This window comes from Electrona antarctica, assembly GCF_951216825.1.
Source record: "Electrona antarctica genome assembly, chromosome: 6".
In the NCBI taxonomy this organism is placed as follows: Eukaryota; Metazoa; Chordata; class Actinopteri; order Myctophiformes; family Myctophidae; genus Electrona; species Electrona antarctica.
The window spans coordinates 7,009,747-7,033,656 of record NC_136811.1 but is presented as its reverse complement, the minus strand read 5'-3'; the positions used below and the strand labels follow the sequence as shown (position 1 = coordinate 7,033,656).

At 43.7% G+C, this 23,910-nt stretch overlaps 1 protein-coding gene across 2 annotated transcripts in view; it reads right to left on the bottom strand.

The window, feature by feature from the left end:
- Nucleotides 1-23,910, bottom strand: part of tbrg4 (transforming growth factor beta regulator 4) — a 40,986-nt gene that overhangs the window by 5,316 nt on the left and 11,760 nt on the right. For both annotated transcript variants that reach the window (XM_079504737.1, XM_079504738.1), the window contains exons 6-11: nucleotides 23,575-23,732; nucleotides 18,452-18,562; nucleotides 17,007-17,151; nucleotides 15,014-15,274; nucleotides 12,101-12,215; nucleotides 9,149-9,263 (exon numbers count right to left, since the gene is read on the bottom strand). In XM_079504737.1, coding sequence (XP_079360863.1) covers nucleotides 9,149-9,263; nucleotides 12,101-12,215; nucleotides 15,014-15,274; nucleotides 17,007-17,151; nucleotides 18,452-18,562; nucleotides 23,575-23,732 — 905 coding nt within the window. The remainder of the gene's footprint in view (nucleotides 1-9,148; nucleotides 9,264-12,100; nucleotides 12,216-15,013; nucleotides 15,275-17,006; nucleotides 17,152-18,451; nucleotides 18,563-23,574; nucleotides 23,733-23,910) is intronic.

The following is a 23,910-nucleotide window of genomic DNA, read 5'->3' as shown; positions in this document are numbered from 1 at the left end:
CTCTATGGATTTCAGTTTTTTTCTCTCCCTGTGAAGCACGTCGAGTGCATGCAACATACAGTAGAACTGCACACGCACGCACACACCCAGCAGATGGCTTGCTCAGGTGGCTTTTGGAGGAGTGCTCATTGGTGAGCTGTTGTGGGTAGAGATTCACAGATGAATGGGCGATTATTATTATTAACCCATTCAGGCCTGACGTCGAAATTAAAAAAAAAAAAGTTTTCTAAATCATGACAATTTTCGGAAAGATTTGAGGCACATTTTAACGATTTTTCAAAAATAGCAGACCTACAAGTTCATAGCGCGCCACTTGGTGGCGCGCTATGAGCTTGTAGATCTGCTATTTTTCAATAGCTAAATTATAACATAATGTTTAAAATGCTAACGCTAACGTGACATGGATGCGTTCCAGGTCTCAATGGATTAATCGATTCACAAATGTCAAAAATCTAATTGGATGTTGGTACAGTTGGAATAAATACTGTCTGAGCTGAGATTATAGTTGATGGAAGGCCACCCGGCCGAAACGTCCGTCTGTCTGTCTGTCTGTGTGTTATGCCTGCTGGGGAAAACTGAAATAAAACAAGAATCCTAACGGATAACATGAGTGCTGCTATTTATTCCTTCAGTATAGACTTTCCAGAACCGTGCACCCGTTACATCAGGGGTTCTCAACCCGTGGGTCGCGACCCCTCGGGGGGTCCCCAAATTATTTTCAAAAAAAAAAAAAAAAACTTTTTTTTAATTTTATTTTCACGATTTTTCAAAAATAGCAGACCTACAAGCTCGTAGCGCGCCACTCGGTGGCGCGCTATGAGCTTGTAGATCTGCTATTTTTCAATAGCTAAATTATAACAATGCTTAAAACACCAAAAGGGGTTCCCGCCCAAAATGGGTTAAGGTTATTGTAGCAGTCAATTTATATTGGGGGTCGGGAGGGGGCGGGGCGGGGGTCCCGAGACATTGCCAAAGCATTTCCGGGGGTCCCCGGCCAAAAACGTTGAGAACCCCTGCGTTACATCACTACATGGAACTATTCAACTGAGTGCTTGCTCTCATCTTCTTCTTAATGTTGGTACAGTTATACCGGTTCTTCCTTCCCAAGTGTTCCATGAGGGGGTTCCAAATGTCTGTAATGTTTGTACACTCAAGAGTTATGGTGGTGGTCCTTGGAATTAAGCAGTTTGAGATCCACAAATCTAGGAGGCACACTGGACGCGCTTTTCGGAAAACAGATGGAAAAACGCAGCTAAAAATCAGAAAACGCGTCCAGTGTCCTTTTGGTGTTAGCATTATGTTATGCTTTAGCTATTGAAAAACCGAGTGGCGCGCTACGAGCTTGTAGGTCTGCTATTTTTGAAAAATCGAAGAACGACTGACATAGAAACATAGCTTTTTCAGAAAACTGTCAGGATGTAGAAGACATTTTGTAGAATCTGATCTCAGGTCAAAATGACTTAATAATATCTACATTTGGATCTATCCGACCACTACGTGGCTTCCGTGTGCCGTTAGGGTTAGACTTAGGGTTAGTATCTAATACCTTATTGTCACGATTAGAAAATGCAAAAGCATCAAAAGTAGCAGATCCACAAGCTAAAAATCCGAAAACGCGTGAATATAAGAGGAATAATAAGGGAATATAAGAGTATAAAACAGTCGTGCAACATGAACTGAAACATTCAAAAATAATACTGTTAATTAAATATTGTGTGGAAAAAGTATGTGGTAATCAGAAGAATGGCATAGATACTGGTATCGGATCAACTGTAGTCTTGCTCAGGGACACTTCCACATACAGGTAAATGGTGCATTTATATTGTGCTTTTATCCAAAGCGCTTTAGATCATGCATTACATTCACCCATTCACACACACATCCATACATCGATGGCGGAGGAAACCATGCAAAGGCACCAACCTGCACATCAGGAGCAATTAGGAGTTCAGAGTCTTGCTCAAGGACACTTCGACACCAACTCTGGGGCAGTCTGGGGGAGCCTACAGGGATCGAACCGGGGACCTAGCAGTTCCCACCTGGCTGCTCTAGCGGCCACTCTACTGAGCTACCCTCTCCTAGGGTCGAACCGGTGACCTTTTCATTACCAGACGGCCTCTCGTCTCAACCCCACTCAGCGACCCCGACCATGCAAGGCACCAACCTACACAGACAGGCGCTACAGTGACTTGCTCAAGGACACTTCCGACACGAAGCCAAGAAAGAGCTCGTAGCTTAGATGGAACCAGGAACCTTCTGGTTTCCCAGGCGGCCGGCCAGCCGTGGGTTTAACCCATTTAGGCCCGACGTCGAAATTTAAAAAATGTCTTCTAAATCCTGACAGTTTTCTGAAATACCTCATGTTTCTGTATCAGTGGTGCTCAATATTTCATGTCAAGTACCCCAAAAATGATATGTAATTGGCCGCCGACCCCCATCTGAAAATATGTTGTTCCAGGCAACCACCCAGAAGCAAAGATTTGAGTTAAAAATGTTCGCTCTGAAAGAATATAATTAATATTCAAAGATTTGCACTAGATTTTCACGATTATTCAAAAATAGCAGACCTTCAAGCTCGTAGCGCGGCACAGAGATCTGCTATTTTTCAATAGCTAAAGTATAACGCTTAAAACATCAAAAGGGTGTTTCCCGCCCGAAATGGGCTAAAAGGCTGTTTCCAGCCAGCGAGGAGGAGACTGAAGTAGACTCGGTGACCTAGTTTTATCAGGTCTGCATCCACAGAGACACAGAGTCTGAACAGGAGGCCTGGGAGGGAGGGTTGGACTATTTCTAATTTTCTCTATTATTAACTGGACCCAACGTGTGCTTTGTGGTAACCCCGATTATTACCCTACACCTCATCCACCTGTGTGCTGCTGCTACTGCTGCGCACGTACAAATACAGTAAGCCCCGTTCTTGTGTGGGGAAAAATGTTTAGTATTGGTCCCCGACGTCAGTGTCGTTTTCGGCAGCAAATTTCTATTTTAGTTTTAGTCATAGTCTCTTGAATAGGTTTCATTTAGTTTGTCACATTTTAGTCACCCGGAATGTTTTAGCGTTAGTCTAGTTTCAGTCGACTAAATCTACAGTTGATTTAGTCGACTAAAATGTATTTTGGCGGGCCTTGATGCCGTCGTAATGACTGTTTTCTTCACTTGCTGAAAATAGCCGATCTACAAGCCCACAAGGCGCCGTGCTTGTAGATCGGCTATTTTCAGCATGCAACCAAGTGTAAAATGACTTATACTGGATCTCTTGTCCACTAGTCTCTTCCTAACATTTTAGTTTCATTTGTTGACGAAATTGTCAGTATATTTAGTCTCAGTTTTAGTCATATCTTAGTTTATTTAGTTTCCGTCAGTGAAAAAAGGCAGTCGACAAACATTTTTCGTCTTAGTTTTAGTCGACAAATTTAACACTGGTCCCTGTGCTACGAGACCGCAACTCGTCCCATTCCCAGCTTGTAAATCAGCTTCTTTGTTTATTTCTAAACATTTAAGGTGAAAGTGGGTGAGCGTTTTCAATGAATATTGAACCTGTACAAAGTATTAACAAGGAGCTACTGGCTTAACCCATTTTGGGCGGGAACCCCTTTTGGTGTTAGCATTATGTTATGCTTTAGCTATTGAAAAATAGCAGACCTACAAGCTCATAGCGCGCCACCGAGTGGCGCGCTATGAGCTTGTAGGTCTGCTATTTTTGAAAAATCGAAGAACGACTGACACAGAAACATAGCTTTTTCAGAAAACTGTCAGGATGTAGAAGGCATTTTGTAGAATCTGATCTCAGGTCAAAATGGCTTAATAATATCTACATTTGGATCTATCCGACCACTACGTGGCTTCCGTGTGCCGTTAGGGTTAGACTTAGGGTTAGTATTGAGCGCATCGGAACAGCTGGATGCCGGTGTGTGACCTTATTGTCACGATTAAACAAATGCAAAAGCATCAACAGTAGCAGATCCACAAGCTCGAAACGAGAGGTGACGCGCTGCTTCCGAGCTTGTAAATCTGAATCCTTGGAATATGCTAGTGCTTTTTGTGCTTTTGTGTGGCGCTGTAGTATGATGGATCATGAAGTACAAGGGCGTTCATTTATGGAAAAGAAAGACCTATGGCTGACAGCGACGACATGACAAACACAGAGCGATGGCACTGCCATGGGGATGAAGCACCGTGCATTAACAGCATTAACCCATTTAGACCTGAGGACGATTCTACAAAATGTCTTCTAAATCATGACGGTTTTCTGAAAAAAACCCATGTTTCTATATCAGTGGTTCTCAAACATTTTCATGTCAAGGACCCCGCCCAAAAAATATATGTAATTGGCCGCCGACCCCCATCTGAAAATATGTTGTTCGAAAGGACTCCCCCACAGAAGCAAAGATTTGAGTTAAAAACGTTCACTATAATAATATATACTCAAAAGATTTTGAGGCAACATTTTCACGATTTAAAAAAAAAATAGCAGACCTACAAGCTCATAGCGCGGCACTCGGTGCCGCGCTATGAGCTTGTAGATCTGCTATTTTTCCAATAGCTAAGGCATAACGTAATGCTTTGAAACGCCAACAGGGGGTTCACCCGCCCAGAATGGGTTAAGGCGGTGCGTCTAATTTGATCGGGCACGGTGCCACAACGCGTCTTAAGGAGCTTGTCCCTGGATGAGAGGAGCGGAGAGAGAGAGCTCAGATTGGCCTAGATGAGAGAGACAATGCTACTGTTGCTAAGCTAGCTAGTCTCTCTTGACTTTGACTGGTCTATTTATATGGAGGAGAGACACTGCAAGGCCATGGGGGACCCACCTGCGACATGACTGCTGCACTGCACATAATTAGCCCATTTTGGGCGGGAACCCCTTTTGGTGTTCCTAACTGAGCATTATGTTGTACTTTAGCTATTAGAAGATAGCAGATATACAAGCTCATAGCGCGGCACCGAGTGGCGCGCTACGAGCTTGTAGGTCTGCTATTTTTGAAAAATCGGGAAAATGCGGCACAGATCTTTGAATATATATTCTTTCAGAAGACTTTTTTTTTATTTCGACGTCAGGCCTAAATGTGTTAGACAAGCCTTAAGTTACAAACAAATATGTTGGCTGTTTATTAAAGATAATTGGATATCAGTTCATATCAGCCTATATTCACTCCCATTACATAAAATGACATTAGTCAGTTTTATGTAAGTTTTTCTTTTTTTTCTATTTTTCCTGGAGTAGACGATTACTTTGCCGCCAAACCGTCAACCGAATGGGTCCATTTGGTTTAATTTCACGCTCTCAAGTTAAATTATTTTTAAACATCTTGCATTACTTAATTTACAAGAAGTCTACGCAATAAGCCTATCTCACAGAATTTCCCCGCCCCCCTTAATACGCCCCCTTTCGGGGTTAGTGGTGATAGCGTGACGTCACTCCATAGACGCTTCATGTTAACAGAGGTAATTTAAGAAGTCTACAACTTTTGTTTTCTCAAGGTAAGGTTTGTTCTATCTGTTCGAGCTGATTTACCATATTGTTTGCTTCATAATAATATTGGTCTGTCACATTTTTACATTAGAAAATGTACTTAGATTCTCAAGAGAAAAAAACGTGTAAATGCTCATGTTAAAGTCACCACTATTTACCGGAAGTGGGCGTGAAAAACGGGCTGTGAGATAGGCCTATTAGAGAATGTAGAAGAATTGTTATTTTGATCAACGTTTGCCTGTTATCTCTGCTTATATGGTACCACCTCAACACAGCATGGAATTGTGGACAATATATCTTGGGTCTGAGGTCAAATGGTGGTCCAAATGCCCAATACATTAATGGACCTCGATGTGAAAAGGGTTGAAAACCAGTGGCTTAGACACTCGGCCAAGCGTTGGACAGATACTTTACCTCCCATTTAGACCTGAGGACGATTCTACAAAATGTCTTTTCTGAAAAACCCCATGTTTCTGTGTCAGTGGTTCTCAACCTTTTTCATGTCAAGGACCCCCAAATATTATGTAATTGGCTGCCGACCCCCATCTGAAAATATGTTGTTCCAGTGACCACCCAGAAGCAAAGATTTGAGTTAAAAACGTTCACTCTGAAAGAATATATTTTTTTTTTTTGATTTGCGGCACATTTTCACGATTCTTCAAAAATAGCAGATCTACAAGCTCGTAGCGTGGCACTCACGCTATGAGCTTGTAGATCTGATATTTTCCGATAGCTAAAGTTTAACATAATGCTTAAAACACCAAAAGAGGTTCCCGCCCAGAATGGGTTAAGCACTTAATCGAAAAATCGGTTATCGGTACGCCGACTTTGAGCTGTTTTCTTATTGAGGTTGCCCAACGGGAGTTGAATTTCAACCTTTTACTACATGTTATTAGACACCTTTAGAAACACATTGGTGAAGAAATGTCTTGGGTAACGATCTAGTTCCCAGATTTTCATAGGTTTCCCTTACTATCTAGAGCAGCGGTCCCCAAAGTGTTTTGGCCGTGCTCCCCTGTTACCTCCTGACCTAGCCGACACACCCCCCCCCCCAACGCTCAGTCTCGTTGTATTTGGCCTAAAATTATATATATTTTTTAACCCATTTTGACCTGAGATCAGATTCTAAAAATGTCTTCTTACATCCTGACAGTTTTCTGAAAATGCTATGTTTCTATGTCAGTGGTTCTTCAATTTTTCCAAAAATAGCAGACCTACAAGCTCGTAGCGCGCCACTCGGTGGCGCGCTATGAGCTTGTAGATCTGCTATTTTTCAATAGCTAAAGCATAACATAATAACACCAAAAGGGGTTCCCGCCCAAAATGGGTTAATATGATTATGATTAATCACAGAATGTCACTGCACTGAGACACATGCAGCTGCTCTATACATCTCCTTACAACAGTGGTTTACAGGATTATGCTGTTTGAGGCTAAATAACACCATAAAACCACCATTACCCTTTTAATGTCACGCACCCCCTAGAGGGCGTTCGCGGCACCACAAGGGGTGCACGCACCACAGTTTGTGGGAGCCACTGATCTAAAGAAACGTAGTACATACATTGTTGTTTTTTTTACCCAGAATAAAGTAAAAAAAAAACACAAGACCGTATTTATCTCCGAGGACTATAGAGGAGGACATTTTGGTCAAACTGCAGCACTGTTCAGTTTAACCCATTTAGACCCGAGGACGATTCTACAAATGCCTTCTAATTCCTGACAGTATTTTCTGAAAAAAAAAACATGTTTCTATGAGTCGTTCTCAAACATTTTCATGTCAAGGACTCCCAAAATGATATGCATTTGGCCTCCGACCCCCGCCCCCATCTGAAAATATGCTCTGAAAGAATATATATTCAAAGATGTGCAGCACATTTTCACGATTTTTCAAAAATGGATACTTTACCTCCCATTTAGATCTGAGGACGATTCTACAAAATGTCTTCTAAATCACGACAGTTTTCTGAAAACCCCATGTTTCTATGTCAGTAGTTCTCAACCTTTTTCATGTCAAGGACCCCCACATATATATATATGTAATTGGCTGACCCCCATCTGAAAATATGTTGTTCCAGTGACCACCCAGAAGCAAAGATTTGAGCTAATAACTTTCGAATATATATTCAAAGATTTGCGGCACACTTTCACGATTTTTCCAATAGCTAAAGCATAACATAATGCTTTTAAAACACCAAAAGGGGTTCCCGCTCAGAACGGGTTAACCTGATTAGAACTAGGTTTGAAAGAGTAAAGCGGGTCAACCCAGAGAGTAGATGAGGTGAAAGGTATAGAAGCTCATTCTCAGTGAGTAGCAATTAGCTAACAGCCCGCAGGTGGCTTGTCTACCGTGCGTTACTACAATCAATCACTCTCGGAGTGCGTGCGTGTGTGCATGTGCCCGAGTGTGTGTGTCAGGTGTAGCGTTAGTGGAAAGTGACACTTTAACCGACAGGGTCTAGGCTTTCAAGGTGTGTGTGTGTGTGTGTGTGTGTGTGTGTGTGTGTGTGTGTGTGTGCGCGCACGCGTGCATATATCTTTCCTCCAGCCTATTCTCGTGGGGATTAACCCATTTCGGGCGGGAACCCCTTTTGGTGTTTTAAGCATTATGTTGTACTTTAGCTATTGAAAAATAGCAGACCTACAAACTCGTTTTTGAAAAATCGTGAAAATGTGGCGGAAATCTTTGAATATATATATCCTTTCAGAGCCAACGTTTTTAACTCAAATCTTTGCTATTCTGGGGGGTGTCCCTGGAACAACATATTTTCAATGACATATAATCTTGGGGGTCCTTGACATGAAAATGTTTGAGAACGACTGACATAGAAACATAGGTTTTTTTCAGAAAACTGTCAGGATTTAGAAGACATTTTGTAGAATCGTCCGCAGGACTAAAAGGGTTAAAGAGAACAGCGTGGAGAGTGAACGTGGTGCTCACATTTCACGGCTCCATTGTTGTGCGTTGGGGCTGGAGGTGTCTGGAGGTTTGCTGTCGCTACTACAGTAGCACGTCGACTGATTTATAGCTATAGCTGCGTGTACAGTGGGGCTCTTACCTGTTGACCGGCCTCATCACTGATGCGACACTAGATGGCAGCGTCGTGCACTCTGCATTTCAGAGCTGTGGTTTTCTCATGTTTTTATAATTTTTTATCCCACCCCCTTCATGCATGAGTGTCCAAGTTGCTCCTTTACACCTGACAGGGGGGAGGACGTAGCGGGTGGAAGGAAGGAACACGTTATTCCAACCAGTTCCTTTCCCCTCCATCAGGCGCCCCGGCTGGCCAGGGGGAGGCAGTTTTAGAGACCAGGATTACTGCATGTTTTTGTGAGGGTACCTACCCTAGGGGACACGGGGGGAGAACATGCAAACTCCACACAGAAAGGCCCTTTCGTCAACCCCGCCTCGGGTATGGGCACTGATGACGCGGAGGAGAGAACACGCCCCACAGCGCCCACAGCGTCCCCAGCGGGGAATCGAACCCAGGACCTTCTAGCTGTGAGGCGACAGCACTACCGACTGTGCCACCGTGCCCCCGGTTCTCATGTTTTCATGTCAAGGACATAGTTTGTGTTTTTGGCGGCAGACCTATACGAACATTTGGCCAGTGTGCGTGCGTGTGCATGTGTGTGTGTGTGTGCGCGTGCGTGCGTGTGCGTGTGTGGTCGTGTCACCTCCACAATAATGAAGCCAGCCAGCTGCAGGTGTCTTCTCTTCATGACGAATCGACCAAGCAGTTCTTTACTCCGCGAGACATAGTTGGGGAAGTCCCAGCCCAGAAAGGCTAGTCTGAAAAACACAAGCAACAACACAGATGTGGAGTTTTTGAAGTTACTTACACTGGGTTTGTATAGGAAGAGACAGACATGTCTGATAAAAATGCATGTACAAATATCTAAACACTGAATCAAGCAACTTAAAAAACGGGGATGCTCACAAAAGCCTGAGAAGAAGTTTGAAATGACCCCCCAGAAGCAAAGATTTGAGTTAAAACAGTTTGCTCTGAAAGACTATATATTACTATATATTCAAAGATTTGCACTACATTTTCACGATTTTTCAAAAATAGCAGACCTACAAGCTCGTAGCGCGGCACCGAGTGCCGCGCTACGAGCTTGTCGATCAGACAGATAGACAACATGGCTCCTCCCTCTCTCCTTGCCGAGTTCCAGTGGACTCAACGCAGCGCTCTGAAATACATCCCGACAGCCTGCATATCAGACAGAGTAACCAATTAGTGAGACGAGGATGTGGCGAGGAGAGATGAGTGTGTCGTTAAGTTGTAATGGAAAATCCTCAGAAGAGAAACGCTAGATTATTTATAGAGGCAATACTATAGAGGGTATGCGCATGCATAAAGTGAATGGCAAATCGAGTGGAAAAGTGAGTTTAACATTGTTTAACGTCGTTTAATGCAATCAAATATGACTTTTCCGTCAGAAAGTAATTTTTGACACTCAGTAGGTGTTCCCGCATAACTTCCGGGTTTGAGGATGTTACCATACCCATGCATACCCTCTATAGTACAGACCCCTGAAGTGGACAGTTTAGCAGAGAGATTAGATGTCTGGGATTTGATTGCTTTTTGTTTTCCAGACCGCCATTGACGTTATCGTTCGTCACGTGGTGTTTTCAGTGGTTTTACGATAGAGGGCGCTCTTCCAGCAACCTGTAAGGACCCTTTTTTCCACCAAAAGAACTTTGCTTCTTAGAACTGGTTCCCGTTCTAGACTCTTGGAACCTTATTGGTTCTATCACGGAACCGGCGGCCATTTTTTGGGTTCTAGCTCTGAACCAACTATTAGGGTTCTGAATCTGAACCAGTTCATGTTCAGTGAAAACACTCTGAACTGGTTCAATATTAGCCCATTTAGACCTGAGGACGATTCTACAAAATAATGCCTTCAAAATCCTGACACTTCCTGACAAAAACAGTCGTTCTCAAACTATTTCATGTCAAGGACCCCCAAAATTATATGTAATTGGCCAGTTGTGATAGTTTGTATGCCAATAAAGAGTTCTAAGGCGCACACGCACGCACACACACACACACACACACACCTTATCTTAATCTTATTATATTTTAATAATCTCTTTATTTTAACCAACCAAGACATTCCTTTGCACTACATTTTACTATAGGCCTTATACAGTACCTAACAGACAGAGGGAACTGTTAGTTGTGTACCGTCACTTTAAAAGTGAAATGTATACATCGTACGGCGGTGTCACGCACCAAAAATAGCCAATCTACAAGCTCACAACGCGTCTGGTTGCACCGCGTTGTGAGCTTTTAGCTCTGCCTTTTCAGCAACGATAGACTGAGAAGTTGCACATTGAATCCGTGGGAGATATTATAACTACGCTTCCTCCCCGCAAATATATATCATATGCGGGGAGGAAGCGTCAGTGAATCCTCGCTATGAGTCTGGCCGAGCCAGGCTAGCAACTGACGGCTCCTGTGTTGTTTCGACTCGGTGCAGACATGCAAAGGTATCGCATTTGGGTTTAATACAATGCATTATGGACAGATGTCTATGCATTGTCAAAATGCTCCCTTTCGTGCATGCAACAACTGTGGTAGGCTACAATATTGCATTTAGCTCCCCTCATCTTTTTTTTTCACCCGTTCCACCATAGTTCCACGCAACCACCCGTCGCGTCCCAGCCCCCTTATACCCGATAACAGACTCGACAAGCCAAACGCTTATTGATACTCGGGTCTCGATAAATGCCGAACAGGGTTTGTAATGGACCCGATTTTCGGGCTCCATCCCCACTTAAAACACCAAAAGGGGTGCCAGAATGGGTTAAGTGGGAAAGAAAGAAGCATACTGGTTCAAACCCCGGAGGAAAAGGGGCCTAAGCGATCCTAGGACGTCCGAAGAATAGTACGCCCGGAAATAACGTGGTCCGAGCTGGTCCCGTCTAATGTTATAGCATTTATAAAACGACATGTTTTCTTGCTTTCTGTTCCCTGACTAGACAGTGTTTTTTTGGTGAAAACAAGCTATATTCATTCAACCGCCAATAACAAAAGAACGGAATATGTGACACACTATTTTCCCCTCGATGAAAGTAGGTAAGGAAATCTCTAGGTACCTGGCGATTCGATTCGGAGGCCTACGATTCGCTCATAAATTGATCGATACCGATGCATCTCGATTCCAATACATGATATATATTTCCCCCTCACTGTGTGACTAATAGTGTTTTCTAATGATCCATAATGAAAACAGATGAATTTACGTCACTTATCTTTAATTACACTACAAAGGAAATAAGCAGCTTTCCCAAAAAAAAAAGAGAATTCTGTACAAAAAAAAAAAAAAAGAATTCTGTACCAAAAAGATTTTTGGCATTTATGAATCGGTTCATAATCGTCCGCATCGTGATTAATCTATGAATCGATTTTATTTCCCACCCCTAGATGAAAGTAGAGCCTCTCGTCTTTCTTTTTGAGACATTTGGTGAGTACATAGTCATAGAGTCTTGAAAGATTAGTAAAAAATGATAAAAATCGCTTGCAGTGTGGGGCAGACTGTTGTAGGGAAACTCAGGACCGGAATGCTTCAAATCCTAAAAGGACCATACAGGAGAAACACATGTAAAGTTAGCCCTCTCACCTCCGTGCTCCGGCAGGTAAAGGCTGTCCGTCTTTTCCTCCTTCTGTCAGGTGAGGAGCCGTCAGCGAGGACAGGCCAATAGGCTTGTTTTCACTGTCCACCACCAACTCACCATCTGATGGGGAACAAAAACACACGTACGGCCATTAAATGCAGTCTCTTTTCTGGTGCTTACGTACTCATAAGACTAGGGGGTTTCAACTGATTTTCACCCAGGGACCACAATCCTGACACATTTTGTGCCCAAGACGTCTGTGGACGTCTTTGGTATTACCGCATTTTTTAATACGTGGTGCCAAAGTTTGTGTTTTCGCCATTGAGAATGCATTTGGCATTTAAATTAAATTAAATGACTCAGAAACTATAAAACATTTCAAAGTAAAAAGTTCCAGCATGTGTCTCCACTCAGCTGAATTATAAAAAATGTGAATGGATTTTCTAGGTGAAAGTGATTTTTGGGCAGTTTTGCGTGGGCTCTCAATGTGTTAAGGTGGCCTTACACTAGCCGATAATCGGGCATTTTTTGACGCTCGGGGGGTGCCCGACTCAATCGATCTGCTCGGGGCCGCTCAAAGCACGATCGGCCCGATCAACATCAAGAATGTTTGATATTTGCTCTGCCCCGCTCCGATTATCCTGTAGTGTGTGGTGCTATCAGATTGAAAAAAAATCGGCTAGTGTACGGCCACCTTAAGAGCAACCTGGGGACCACCACTATTGTGTCAGGTGGGTCCACCGTAGACCCACCTGACACGATAGTGTCAGTGTTTTCTTCCTCGTTACAATACTCGCCTACATTCGTGAGCTGGACAAAATAAGCCTAGTTTCCAAAGCATTTTAATACCAGTAAAGAGCAGGAATATCATTTGGCAAGAAGCACAACATGTTTGCTATTCACATGGCAGTGGCTCAGGGGTAGAGTGGCTGGATGGTAACCGCCAAGGTTCCCAGTTCAAACCCGGGCTCCCCCAGAGTCAGTGTCGAAGTGCCCTTGAGCAAGACTCTGAACCCCTAATTGCTCCTGATCAAACAGGACAGCCCAAGGACTCTCTCAAAATAATATCATTCACATGCAAACAGGAAACGAAAGTAGCAAATGAAAGCAAAAATGTAAGTATTTATTTTTCCTTCTATGTATTTTATTTTATAGAAATAAAATGATCTGAATGCATGGCCAGGGCAGGCCTGGCCATGCAATTGACCATACATGGGCAACTGGCGGCCTGCGGGCCACATGCGGCCCCCACCTTCACTTAATGTGGCCCTCAAATTAATTTCGGAATACTGATATGTTATTGATTTCAGCTGTTGCAATTCCAAACATGACCCGCTTTAATTAGTCGAAATTAGTAGCTTGCTGAATAGTATTACAAATAATGTTTGTCTTTTTTATGTCCAATATATTTGTATTTAGTTAAAATGACTTTTCAGGATCCCAATAAAAAATTGCGAAAAGTTATTCAGGATTGCAATTCAAAAATAGCCGATCTACAAGTTCAAAACGCGTCGCGATGCGACGCGTTTTGAACTTGTAGATCGGCTATTTTTGCTACGACATGCATGCAATGTGGCCCCTCTGGAGTGAGTATGGAAATATAATGGCCCTCTCCATCGTCAAAGTTGCCCACCCCTGCAATTGACGATATGCACACGGCGGCCATCTTGCCAGCAAGGTGCCAACTAGGTGCAACTTCCCATTGACAGCCCAGTCATCCAAACAGAAAAGTCCTATCTAATTGTATTAAAGCGCAAATAACATGCATTTTAAAACTGCTTTTAATATTTAATATCATATTGTCCATGTCCCTCAAAGTTATTTCTAATGGTTTGAGCCTCAATCACCACTCTGATACAACCAGTCCTTGTCATTTCTTTCTGGACTTTGAAAGCAGTTTTAGCTGCAGTACCACAATGTCCTGAGGTGGTGGGGGTGCTGATATGCAGATTATTTAATATTTGAGTCAATATAATACTGATGCTAGATATAACCAGGCTCGTTTCCATTCCATGCCAGCTTGGAAAATCAACAATGGTGGACATTGTAAACAAAGTGGAAATGCAAATTTGGAACTGAAGACTGAAGAAGAGGAGGAATTATACAAAGTAGGGTGACATTGATGACATCACGATGAGACCAAAATCAGTTGAGCCGTTTCTGAGAGCAATTTCCATTAAAGCACCCATATGATATGAAAGCCTGATTGTTCAACATTGGTTATTTGTGGGGATAGAAAACACATATGGGAGCCCCAAAAACACAAAATAAATGGAAAAAGTTGAATTTTATGTTATAGGTCCTTTAAATAACATTCACCAACATTGCAGCTCCCAACGCGTCGCAGCTATTTTCAGCATGCAACCAAGTGTAAAATGACTCATACTGGATCTCTTGTCCACTAGTCCCTTCCTAAGATTTTAGTCTAGGTTTTATTTGTTGACGAAAATTGTCAGTATATTTAGTCTTAGTTTCAGTCATCATAGCTTAGTTCTCATTTAATTTCCATGTAGTTTCCCCTCAGTGAAAAAAATGTAGTCGACGAACATTTTCCGTCATAGTTTTAGTCGACGGAATCAACACTGGTGTGTGCGTGGTGCGTGCGCCTTAGGCCTCACTCAGACCTTTACTGCATTGCTGTATGCTTGTTGGATGAATGTTGTGTAGTGTCATGGCTGCCCCAATGCATTTCCAATGGAAGTCACATGGTTTGTAGTCCACATTTTGGACTACAAGCTGTTGTATGGCTTTCGGCTGTGTTTCGACTGCGCCCCTCCCCCTCATACAACACAAATGTTGTGTCAAACCATGTGACTCCCATTGGAAATGCATTGGGGCGGCCATGACACTACACAACATTCATCCAACAAGCATACAGCAATGCAGTAAAGGTCTGAGTGAGGCCTTACTTTACTCACCTATAGTCCAGCCGTACACGGTATCCACCGCCGTCCTCAGTGCGTCGGTGCGCGCGCCCACCATGCTATGTAGGGCCAGCATGAGGCTGCTCTGCAGGGGGGAGACAGAAGTGCTGTGGGGTGTCTCGACGGAGGGGAGGAGGAGGGGGAAGGGGGCTGGGGAGGAGGAGGAGGAGGGGGGTTGGGGGTGCTCCAAGTGCAGGGTGGCGGCGATCTGAATCAGCTTCTGTCGATAGTTCTCCGCCCGAGACGGGTCGCCGCCTGCAGGGACGGAGTGGAGTGTGAGAGGAGAGGACACCAGTGTCGTTTTTGGCAGCAAATTCTGATTTTAGTTTTCGTCATAGTCCCTTGAATACGTTTATTTAGTTTTAGTCACCTGGAATGTTTTAGTGTTAAGTCTAGTTTTAGTCGACTAACTATCACAAGATTTTAGTCGACTAAATCTACAGTTGATTTAGTCGACTAAAATGTATTTTGGCGGGCCTTGATGCCGTCGTAATGACGGTTTTTACACTTGCTGAAAATAGCCGATCTACAAGCTCACAACGCGCTGCGACGCGTTGTGGGCTTGTAGATCGGCTATTTTCAGCATGCAACTAATTGTAAAATGACTTATACTGGATCTCTTGTCCACTAGTCCCTTCCTAACACTTTAGTCTAGTTTTTATCTGTTGACGAAATTGTCAGTATATTTAGTCACCATAGCTTAGTTCATTTAGTTTGTCAGTGGAAAAAGGTAGTCGACGAACATTTTTCGTCTTAGTTTCAGTCGACGAAAACAACACAGGAGGACACACTTACATGTGGGTTGTCGCGGTTATTGCATAAGCGTCGAAAATCGCATATTATTTTAGATAATCGCAATTCTTTAGTCCTGATCGTCATAATTGTGTCCATGTTGGTTCATGAATGAAAAACAAATAGAAATGGCAGTTCTTCAAGCTTACAACGTGACACGTTGTAAGCATGTAGATCAGCTATTTCTGCCATTTCTTGTGTGTCATATCTGCCCCTTTTTTATTTACGAAGCCTAAGAAAACAGAAATGTAAATTCTATTCATATTAATGTTCCAATTTCAACACAATTAAATCGTTACTCGCAAATTATTTGTGTGAAAATGAATCGTAAACCTAAGACAGCCCTGCTTGTGGTTAGTTCAACGGCGTGGCTCTGTAGCGATAGCGTTTGTTTGTTTGTTTGTGGTTGTCTTGTAATAATACCATGTGTGTGTGTGTGTGTGTGTGTGTGTGTGTGTGTGTGTGTGTGTTTTAACAGCGATACGATACGCTTCCTCCGTAATCTGAAGACTCAAGCGTTCACACTCCACCTTGGCCCGTAGCACTTGCCCTGGCCTTGACAGACATGGCAGGCTTGTGCAAACAGAAAATGCACCCTATAGAGCGTCGCAGTCCCGCCCCCTTTCATGACGACGCCAGGCCCAGGAAATGAATCCCAATGCATTTTTCCCATAGACATTTCAAAATGTATTTATTTAAACCTTTAACCTTTTAAGCGTCTTACAAAGCCAACTCGAGTCGTGACAAATCATGACAACAAACACAATATTTTGGACCAAACAAATAATTACAAAGAAGAAAAACAACAACAAAAAAGTGTTGTAACCTGCCGTTTTTTTTCTTCTTTCTAATTATTTGTTTGGTCCAAAATATTGTGTTTGTTGTCATGATTTGTCACAAGTCGAGTTGGCTTTGTACGACACAGTCCCGCCCACACTGCAACGCTCTATAGGCAAGGTGCCTCCATTTTCCGTTTACTTCATTGCCAAGCAACTCAATGCTAATGTATGTAGCATATTAACGACCGGTGTCTTATCATCGTCGATAATATAATCAATATATAATCGAGTCGTAGATCTCTGAATTTAATCGAATTGAAAAGGTACCTAAAGATTTCCGCCCCTAATCCATACAGCTACTGTATCCTTACACCCCGAGAGAGAGTGTGTGAGTGTGTGCGTGCGTGCGTGCGTACCTGTGACCTTGGCTGCGTGTGCGTGTTGTGCGAGCGCGGTGAGGTGGCTGGTCTTGGCCTGCTGCAGAACACACAGAGACCACACCACGTCCGTCTGCAGGAAGGGCTCCAGGTCTGGCAGAGACTTGTCCAGAGCGCTGTGCACCTGAAACACAACCCATCGTTACTCTAGAGCAGGGGTTCTCAACCCGTGGGTCGCGACCCCTTGGGGGGGTCGCCAAATTATTTTAGGGGGTCCCCAAATTTCAAAAAAAAAAAAAAAAAAAAAAAAAAGTTTTTGTTTTTTAAATCACGATTTTTCAAAAATAGCAGACCTACAAGCTCATAGCGCGCCACTCGGTGGCGCGCTATGAGCTTGTAGATCTGCTATTTTTAAATAGCTAAATTATAACAATGCTTAAAACACCAAAAGGGGTTCCCGCCCAAAATGGTTTAAGGTTATTGTAGCAGTCAATTTATATTGGGGGTCGGGAGGGAGCGGGGCGGGGTGTCCCGAGACGTTGCCAAAGCATTTTCGGGGGTCCCCGGCCAAAAACGTTGAGAACCCCTGCTCTAGAGGACAGACAGAGACTCGTCCAGAGCGCTGTGCACCTGAAACACAACCCATCGTTACTCTAGAGGACAGACAGACTCGTCCAGAGCGCTGTGCACCTGAAACACAACCCATCGTTACTCTAGAGGACAGACAGAGACTCGTCCAGAGCGCTGTGCACCTGAAACACAACCCATCGTTACTCTAGAGGACAGACAGAGACTCGTCCAGAGCGCTGTGCACCTGAAACACAACCCATCGTTACTCTAGAGGACAGACAGACTCGTCCAGAGCGCTGTGCACCTGAAACACAACCCATCGTTACTCTAGAGGACAGACAGAGACTCGTCCAGAGCGCTGTGCACCTGAAACACAACCCATCGTTACTCTAGAGCAGGGGTGGGCAACTTTGACAATGGAGAGGGCCACTGTATTTTCACACTCACTCCACCAGAGGGCCACATTGCATATTACTGTCATGGCAAAAACAGTGTTGTGTTCTCTCCTCCACGTCATCAGTGCCCATACCCGAGGTGGGGTTGGCGAAAGGGCCTTTCTGTGTGGAGTTTACATGTTCTCCCCGTGTCCCCTAGGGTAGGTACCCTCACAAAAAACATGCACTAATCCTGGTCTCTAAACTACCTTCCCCTGGCCAGCCGGGGCGCCTGATGGAGGGGAAAGGAACTGGTTGGAATAACGTGTTGTTTCCACGCGCTACGTCGAACCAGGGAAACTCGCCCCCTGTCAGGTGTAAAGGAGGGACTTGGGCACTCATGCATGAAGGAAGCATGAGGTCAGTCCGTTGCTCTCCCCAGGTTGGCGGAGGGCGTGCATTTTTAGAATCTGATCTCAGGTCAAAATGGGCTAGACAAAGGTTGAGAACCACTGAGGGGAGAATTTTTTTTATTTTTACCTGGTGATAGAACTCTGTGGACTTTGTGGTCTGGAAGCCCAACCGGGCCAACGTCATGATGAGGTTACACAGGTGAGAGGTGCTGTACTTCACACTGTTGGCCATGTAGTTCTGTGGAAAGACACACACACACAGTGAGACACTACTGTTTGCTACCAGTGTAGTTTTTGGCAGCAAAGTCCTATTTTAGTTTTAGTCATAGTCTTTGGAATGAAACTTCATTTAGTTTTAGTCACATTTTAGTCACCTGGAAGATTTTAGTCGACTAAATCTACAGTTGATTTAGTTGACCAAAATGTATTTTGTCGGGCCTAGATGCCGTCGTAATGACTGATTTTACACTTGCTGAAAATAGCCGATCTAGTAGATCGGCTATTTTCAGCATTCAACCAAGTGTAAAATGACTTGTCTTTTATTTATTACCGGATCACTTGTCCACTAGTTCCTGCCTAACCTTTTAGTCTAGCTTTGTTGACGAAATGGTCACTATATTTAGTCTTAGTTTTTAGTCATCGTAGCTTAGTTCATGTAGTTTCCATTTAGTTTTCCTCAGTGAAAAAAGGTAGTCGACGAACATTTTTCGTCTTAGTTTTAGTCGACGAAAACAACACTGTTTGCTACAGTATATATATATATACTGTAGTTCTGTGGAAAGAGAGAGGCTGATGTTATAGTAAATCAATGTGTAACTTTGCTACATGACGTATATTCAGTGTTAAATTGTTACACAGGTTGAGTCTGAAAGAGGTGAGGTGGGAAGTAAGGGGTGTTACTCGAAACCCCGAGCACATTACAAACTCGCTAACACATTTATTGAGATCCGGTTATCAAGCTTTTGGGCTCGTCGAGCCCGTTATCGAGCATAGCGGCCCATGACGTCACGTTTCAAGACAATCGAGACAAGAGGCGATTCATTTCAAGGACACCATAGGGGCGAAAGTCCCTCAATTCGTGGGGGGAAAGTCCCTCCCTACGTGGGGCAGAAAACTCAACTGTGTCGCTATTGAGATAGGAGCCTGGTGTTAGGCGCGATTCATACTCCTATTTTAGAGCCGAATAAAAGTGGGTTCGGCTCTGTAGAGCCTACAGTAGGCACGTTTACATGTCACGTTCTAATCGGGTTAAAACAAGGTTTTAAATACACCCGATTTAAAATATCCATGTATACACCTAAATAAACCCGATCAAGTCCGACCCGATTTAAATTCTAATCGGGTGCAGAGGGGTGGTCTAGACTTTTTTTAGACCCGATCAAGAGGACATTTCTTCCATGTATACACCTTAACCCGATTAGAATCTGATATGTTCTTTCTGCACATCAAATCGTCAATTTCTGTTGCTTAACCTCCTTGTTTTTGGCAGTGCGATGAGGCGGTATTCCTCTCTCGTTCCCTCTCCCTCTGCAAGCGCACGTGCGCGCACACACACGGAACTATTGCCGAAAATCTCCCATGCAAATAAAAAGTATAAATAAATAAAAGTGTTGCAGCCACTGAGATAATGGATGATGAGAATCACTCGTAGGCTACCTGAAGTTGCATGCGCTGCCCCCCCCCCCCACCCCTGCCTCTGTGATCGCAGATCTGTTTCTGTTTGGCTGAAGAAAGTTGATATCCAATACTATGCCTACATGCCATTATGGTTTAAACTTGAAGCTGGTCAGTTTAGTGTGCTTCAAGTCAAGAGTCGGACCAGCTCCGCTGCTTCAAGTCAGAGTTGGAACAGCTCCGCTGCAGCTACAGTAATTGATTTGACCTAGTTTCACGTCTTTTGCTAGTGATGTAATCAATTCATCATTTGGAACCACCTGCGTAAAATTCCACATTAGCCTATTTTACATTTTAAATGGCTTGCATGCCATGTAGCCTACTCTTAATATTTTTCATTGTATATAGATATTTAATATAATATTCTTTCCATTGCAACTATAGGGTAGGGTAAAATGTGAAAGCTGAATTAATAATAAATAGTATAAAGACGAGACGACTCAGACCATAAGGGTTATTAATTACTAGCCACAAAATAAACTGGAAATCAATCAACTCCGACGTCTGAAGGCTCTACCATTCAGTAGCCTACCATTGCTAAACAGACACAGTCCAAGTAGGCTAGTTGCATTCTCGACAGAGATGACAGAGGAGAGATGGAACCCAGCCAGCACGCCCACTTGGGTCCCATGTGGTTTCAATGCGGGATACATGGGTACAAGTGGGAATGGGCTTGAACTGGGAACATGTAGTTCCAACATGGTCTACATGTGGGCTAATTTGCATGGGTTGGAAGTGGGCAAGCCTATATAGGTCCCACGTGGTCTACACAGGGGCTAACTGGCATGGGTTGGAAGTAGGCAAGCCCATATTGGTCCAACATGGTCTACATGGGGGCTAACTTGCATGGGTTGGAAGTGGGCAAGCCCATGTAGTTCCAACATGGTCTACATGTGGGCTAACTGGCATGGGTTGGAAGTGGGCAAGCCCATCTACAAGTAGGGCTGTAGCCTGTAGGCCTACACAAACAGCAGCGTTGTAACAGTAGGCCTATAGAGCGTCGCAGTCCCGCCCCCTACATGGCCCAGGAAATGATTCTCCGTTCATTTTCCTCATAGACATTTCAGAAAGTATTTATTTTATTTATTTACTTTTTGAAATGTCTATGGGAAAAATGCATTGGGATTCATTTCCTGGGCCATGGTAGGGGGCGGGACTGTGGCGCTCTATAGCCTATAGGTATTAGGTAGGCCTACCATTACAATCCCTTTGTTCTTCTGCTCATCTTCTCCACTCATTTCCCCCATCAGAAAAGTTGAAGTCAAACTGTTCTGCTGCTTCATTAACGAAACAAATCCAAATACATCCAGTGGCGGCCTTATATATGTTTCAATCGTTTCAATTGAAACGGGCCTCGAGCATTGGGGGCCTCCCGATTAAAAAAACCCAAACAAAAAACAGTTCAGTGTGTGTAAAGGCGGGAGGGAAGAATGGGTAAAAGTGGGAAAACACATGTGGTGACCCATTTTATAGTAATAATAGGCCTATTAATAATAATATGGTTAGCTGTGTGTATAATAATAATAATGTATTATTGAGTGGTGCAGCCACTTAAGGAACGGCAATGTGTGTCCCTATGTCTGTCTGTCCGTTTAGGGTACCAACAGGTGACAAAGTGGCGCTGTCGAGCTTCACACCGTGCACAGGTGCATGATGGGAAGTTGAGATTTTTTTAGTGGAGTGTACTCTCAGCCTACTGTACTGTACTGTACTATACTTTTACATAATAGGTAGTTAAAACACCTTAGAAGCCCGGAACTATTTAATCCATTTCATCCAGGGTGCCCATCATTTGTAGCGCACGGACCACTTTTACCGGCGCACCGGAAGTTGGTGTGCATGTCTGTGTAGCAGCTAACAATAGCCACACCACTCTAGAGTCGTTCGACAACAACGGGAGGTCATAATAAATCTATCGCGACTAGCGACTGGACCGCGGAAGGCCGTCAAACACAGGATCTTTTTTCAGAATTAGACGGGATGATTTAGATCGGGAGTTATGATCGTTTTAAGATTTTCGTTTTCGTCAGCTAAACAGGCAGGGGAGATTTTCGATGACGTGTCACTTTTTGACACGTCATCGGATCGGGCAACAAGCGCTCCAAGGCTCTAGAGCGATGCGAACGGTTTTGTTTTCATTAATCTCCGTCCTGTTTATCAATCTCCGTGTTGGGCACTTGACCATGACCTTGAACTTGGACGGAGAACTCTGACTTGGACATCCAAGGTGTTAATCAACTAGTCGACTAGTAAACTAGGCAACTAGTCAACTAGTAAAACTGACTAGAAGTGAATGCCCTACAGTACAATGTAGTACAGTATGAGTACAGTATAGTACAAGTAAGTACAGTACGACTACAGTACAAGTGCATTACAGTACGAGTACAGTACAGTACAATGTAGTAGGCTACAGTACAAGTACGGTATCAGTACAGTACAGTACAATGTAGTAGGCTACAGTACAAGTACGGTATCAGTACAGTACAATGTAGTAGGCTACAGTACAAGTACAGTATTAGTACAGTACGAGTACAGAACGAGTACAGTACATCCAGTGGCGGCCTTATATATGTCTCAATCATTTCAATTGAATTTAAAAATGATGTAATTATTATTATTATTATTATTATTATTATTTGTAGTAGTAGTAGTATTGCATTGCATCACATCCTTCCAATCAGCCTAGTCAATTATTCATCCTCCTCCTGTACGTCCATTTACCCCTAGTTGGCATCAGCTAATAATTGCTGCAGGTTTTTTGTTTTTTTGATAATAATTATTCATTATTAAAATTATGACGTCATGAACGGGGCCTCCCGCGTGCACTCACTGCACTAGCAGCGCTGAGACACTGACAAAAAGAGGGAAAAAAAACATATATATTTTTTTTAATAATAATTATTAATTATTAAAATTATGACGTCATGAACTGGGCCTCCCGATCTCTAAGGCCGCCCCTGAGTACATCACCACTCTGTTCAGATGGGTCTGATTTCATTATACAAACAGCAGCTAATCTGATTAAAAGTGGGCACATGTAAACACCTGATCGGATTGAACTTGCCCCATGTAAACACTTGATCCAAAACCTTCAATCGGGTTTATTTTAATCAGATTGGAAGAAAGGTGTCCATGTAAACGCACCTAATGTGACGTCATTTGAGGTTCGGGGGGGAGGGGGCGGGTACCGTCCTAAAGTCGGCTCTTCGGTGCTACTGAACATTTCTGACGAGCCAAAATCATTTCGGCACTACAGCGGTAAAATAGGAGTGTGAATCGGCCCCAAGTCCATGACTAGCCTGGGGTCCACCCATGCTTTCTATGTCATAGGCAGCTCCCGGCAGGATCCGCCGGGAGAATCTAGACACAGCTGCGCGACATGAGACTAATTAAATAGAGCGACAGAGAGAGAGAGAGGATTGTGTGTGTGTACGTGTGTGCGTCAATTTAACAAAGGTGCAGACGATCAGAAATCAGCAGAGAGTGATCGACGTTTGCGCTGCTCTATGCCGAATTGAAGTGGACTCGGTCCCAGACCAAAACGTCTGGGTTTTCCGAGGCTAGTCCATGACTGACCTCACTGAAGGCCTCAAACAGTGGGTAGTGGAGCCATTTGAGGAAGCCCAGCGACTTGGCACAGCGCGTGACGTCGGGAGGACTCAGCTCGGGAACTCTGGGCAGCAACTCTGACAGCATCCGCTGGAACACCTGAGAGTGGTGGAAATTCAGCTTCCCTGCATGGGGGGGAACGGAGGACAAGGAGACATCAGAGTTCACTTTGATCTAGTGGTGGAACGGAGGACAAGGAGAACATCAGAGTTCACTTTGATCTAGTGGGGGAACGGAGGACAAGGAGAACATCAGAGTTCACTTTGATCTAGTGGGGGAACGGAGGACAAGGAGAACATCAGA